General features: G+C 53.9%; 1 protein-coding gene across 1 annotated transcript; it reads right to left on the reverse strand.

The window, feature by feature from the left end:
- Nucleotides 1-818: 818 nt before the first annotated feature.
- Nucleotides 819-3,202, reverse strand: EMWEY_00038470 (histone deacetylase, putative; the record flags this gene model as incomplete). Its single annotated transcript, XM_013482340.1, has 2 exons — nt 819-1,707; nt 1,959-3,202. The coding sequence occupies 2 exons, from the start codon at nt 3,200-3,202 to the stop codon at nt 819-821; spliced, it is 2,133 nt and encodes a 710-aa protein (XP_013337794.1).
- Nucleotides 3,203-3,989: the final 787 nt, after the last annotated feature.

Raw genomic sequence — 3,989 nt, forward strand, 5'->3', positions numbered from 1 at the left:
CTATCTTTGTTTCGCTTCTCTCCTTTTTTCTTCATATCTTTTGTTTCTTTTTTTGTTTATTTTTCCCTTTTTAATTATCTATTTACTGTCAACATTAATATATAGTAAACAAAACGGGACAGAGACATAAACAACTTCACACAAACACAAAACTGCTGCAGCAGCACACTCCTGCAGCAGCAGAAAGCTGCAGCAGAACGCTGCTGCAGCACCAAGTTGCAGCAACAGAAAGCTGCAGCAGCAGCATAAGGCTGCAGCAGCAGCCAGTTGCAGCATCAGAAAGCTGCTGCAGCAGCACGCTGGAGCTGGAGCATCCTGCTGCTGCAGCAGCGCCCACAGATGCAGCATCCTGCGGCAGCAGCAGCAAAATGCATGCAAAAAAAAATGCATGCACTGCTTCAAGAAAGGAGCAGCAACATAAGCAGCAGCAGCACCAAACAAGAGGACAAAAATCAGCAACTGCTTATATTAGCGCATCTGCTGCAGCAATAGCTGATGCTGCTGCTGCTGCTGGTGCTGCTGTTTCGGGCACCGACGGGAGGTCGTCAAAAGCTGCATTTCCAGTCGCTGCCAGCGGTTGCTGCTGCTGCCTCAGTTGCTGCTGCAGTTGCAGCAGCTGCTGCTGTTACCGTTGCTGCTGTTGCTGCTGCTGGCGACGCCACACCCGACGGGGCAGCAGATGTACGTTCATCAGCAGCAAAAAAGAAAACGCGGCAGCGCAGCAGCAGCATCCAACGGTGGAACCGCAACATGTGCAGCTCCAGCTGCTGCAGCAGCAGCATGTGCTGCTGCTGCTGCTGCTGCTGCTGCCTTTCCTATTATTGCGTTTGCTGCTGCAGTTCATCAATAACCATCTGCAGCAGCCGCTGCAGGTTATTAAGGCCAAAGAGATACCCCTCATCTCTGGGGTGTACAGGCAGCAAAGACACATGAGCAAAATCAACCATATAAAGAGACAATGAATTAACTACTGCATCTTCAGCTCCTTGCTGGCAGCACCACTCGCCGCTGCTGCTGTTGCTGCTTCTGGTGCCCTGCTGCGCATTGTTGTTGCTGCGGGTGCATCCACTCTTCCCGCTCGTCTTGCTGCTGTTGCTATATCCGCTGCGGCTGCTGCTGTTGCTGCTGCAGCGGCTGCACTTAGCTGCAGGAGGTGGAGGGTCTGCATCGTATACGAGGAGGAGAGAAGATCCATGGAAGGCAAGAAGGGACTGCCAGCTAAAGAAGGAGACAATCGGCAGCAGCAGCTGCATGCAGCGCTGCAGCAACCGCAGCGTTAAGCTCCTGCTGCCATTAACACCAAAGAATGCAGCAAACAGAGACCTAAAAGCCTTATCTGTCTTTAGTGCATGCGCCGCAGCAGGCGCTAACGTTAAAGACATAGGAGGGGGGAATACAGCTACTGCTCCTGCTGCACCTGCTGCTGCACCTGCTGCTGCACCTGCTGCTGTAGCGTTGTCTGCTACTAATGCTGCACCTGCTGTGCTGGTGGAAGCAGCTGCAACTGGTGCAGCAGCAGATAACGCAGATGAAGCAACAGGTGCAACAGAAACATCAGCAGGTGTCGTCGGTGCAGCAGTAGGTAGTACTACTGCTTCTGCTGCTACGGCTGGTGCTGCTGCTGCAGTAGCAGGTGATGATCCCCTCGGTCGCGTCCCACAAGGCGCCGCCACTCCGCAGACAGCGAAGCCGTGAGTTCCAAATGAGCTGCAGCAAAAAAAAAACATTTAAAACCATAAACCCTAGTAAACACAAAACCCTAATAAACCCTAAACCCTAGCTAAATCGTGGAGATGTATAGAGAAGTGGTGAATTAGTGTCAACGGAACTAACTACTAAAGACTAAATACTATAGCAACAACAACAGCAACAGCAGCTGTGCCCTTTTTCGTGTCCAGCATTCTTTGCTCGTTATCATCGTATGAGGGTTTAGGGCTTAGGGTTGACAAGAATCTTACCGATTAGCTGCCTTTTTTTGCATGCGTTTAATTTTTTGTGGGTCTGATGCGTCACTATGCATTTGTCTTCCGATCTTTAAATCCATAACGCATGCGCCTCCTAAGGAGCCGCAGACATCTAGCAGCTGCACAGCACAGCGAAATAAGCTGCTGCTGCTGCTGCTGCTGCTGCTGCTGCTGTTGTTGGTAGCGGTGGTGGTGCTGCTGTTGCTGTCGGGGTCCGCGGTGTTGTACGTGGAGGAAGCAGAAGATGTGCATGGCATAGACGTGCTGCTGCTGCTGCGGACGCTGCTGGTTGTTGTGTCAATGTCCTCAGCCTTGCTGCTGCTGCTGCTGCTGCCAGGCTCCATGTCCAGGGGCTCCCAATCATGCTCCCAATACACTCTGTAGCAGCGCGGCAGAAACTTCAGCAATTCTCGAGCCACATTCCCCATGTTGCTGCCGCTGCTGCAGTCTGCTGCTGCGGGTGCCTCCGCTTCGGCTGCTGCTGTTGCAGTTTGCTGCAACGCATGATAAACCAACGCCGACGGAAATTCACACGTTGGAGGAGCCCCTGTTGGCGGTGGGCGTCCCTCTGCAACAGCAGCAGCAGCTGCAGCTACTGCATCTCTAGCTGCTGCTGCTGCTGCAACAGACGCCTTGCTGCTCCTCAGCAGCGCCGCTATGGGCGTACGCCGAGGGAAGTCTAAAGGAGGGGGGGCCCCCAGGGGCCCCCCTTGAGCATTGACCCAGTAGTAGAAGGCAGCTTCCCCCCAGTCACACAACTTCAGCAGCTGCGCGGGTTTGCTGCTACTGCTGCTGCTGTTGGTGCTGCTGGGAGGTGGCTCTTGGGGAAGCAACCATCGGTGGCGCTTGCCTGCAACGATGCGACGGCGCAGTTCGCTAAGCGCACGCTGCTGCTGCTGCTGCAGTTTCTGGCTGCGCTGCTGCTGCTCCCGCCTCTCCTTCAGCTGGGTTTCATCGATATGTTGCTGTTGCAGCGGCGGCGACGGCGGCTGCAACAGGTGTTGCTGCTGCAGCGGCGTCTGCGGCTGTAGCAGCTGCCTCGTGACATACTCATGCCCCCGTAAAGTTGCTGCTCCCGCGCTCATAGCTAACATGTGACCTTGCTGCTGGTGCTGCAGCTGCAGCTGCTGCTGGTGCTGATGCTGGTGCTGCTGCTGCCTTTCCTGCTGGTGGTCCGGTTGGCTCTCAAGGTCGCTGAGTTGCATGAAAAGATCGCGTGGGGCGGCGGTAAAGAGCATAGCGTGCAATCCCGCCGCCGCTGCTGTTGCTGCTTCTGCTGCTCCTCTGCTGCACCGCGTCCGGCGGCTGCAGCAGCAGCTCGGACTGCAGCTTTCGGTCCTCCTGGAGCAGCGGTAGCAGCAGTAGCAGCATCAGAAGCAGCAGCAGCGTAGCCCGCTGCTGCTAGGGTGGAGTAAATTGCCTTACTTCTGCTGGTGCTGCTGCAGTTTCTGCTGTTATTGTTGCTTGTATGATGCTGCTGCTGCAGGGGGCCCCAGTCTGCTGCGACGCTAACCTGTGTGGGGGCATTCACCAAACCCTAAACCCTAGAAATGAAGAGACAGAAAAATAAATGGGAAGGGAGTGAAGCCGCTGTGGGGCGCGTGTTTCCGCTAAATCCTGAAGCCACGAGGAAGCCTAAAAGGGTTTACGGTTACGGTTTAGGGTTTAACGTCTGGAGCTAGAAGTTCGGGAGTAAGTCGGAGGCAAATCCTACGGGAGAAAGGCAAAAACAGGATGCGCTAACATCTTGCTACAGGGTTTAGGGTTTAGGGTATAGGGTTTAGAACTTGTAGCACACTGGGGGCTCCAAGTGTACATCATCCACCCGACCCCAAACTGTTGTTGAAGGCAATACGGCTTGCCTCTTGTCTTTAAGGGGAATTTTTAAATATTATTAATCATAAAAAACAAGAAAAACGGTCCATTTAATCCCTTACCATAAACCCTAAGCCCTAAACCCTTGGCTCTGGTACCATCCCTGCGCAATTGCAGCACGGTGGCAGCAATGTTGCTGCTGTTGTTGTT

The sequence above is a fragment of the Eimeria maxima genome, genomic scaffold (genome assembly GCF_000499605.1).
Source record: "Eimeria maxima Weybridge genomic scaffold, Emw_scaff595, whole genome shotgun sequence".
NCBI classification, from domain to species: domain Eukaryota; phylum Apicomplexa; class Conoidasida; order Eucoccidiorida; family Eimeriidae; genus Eimeria; species Eimeria maxima.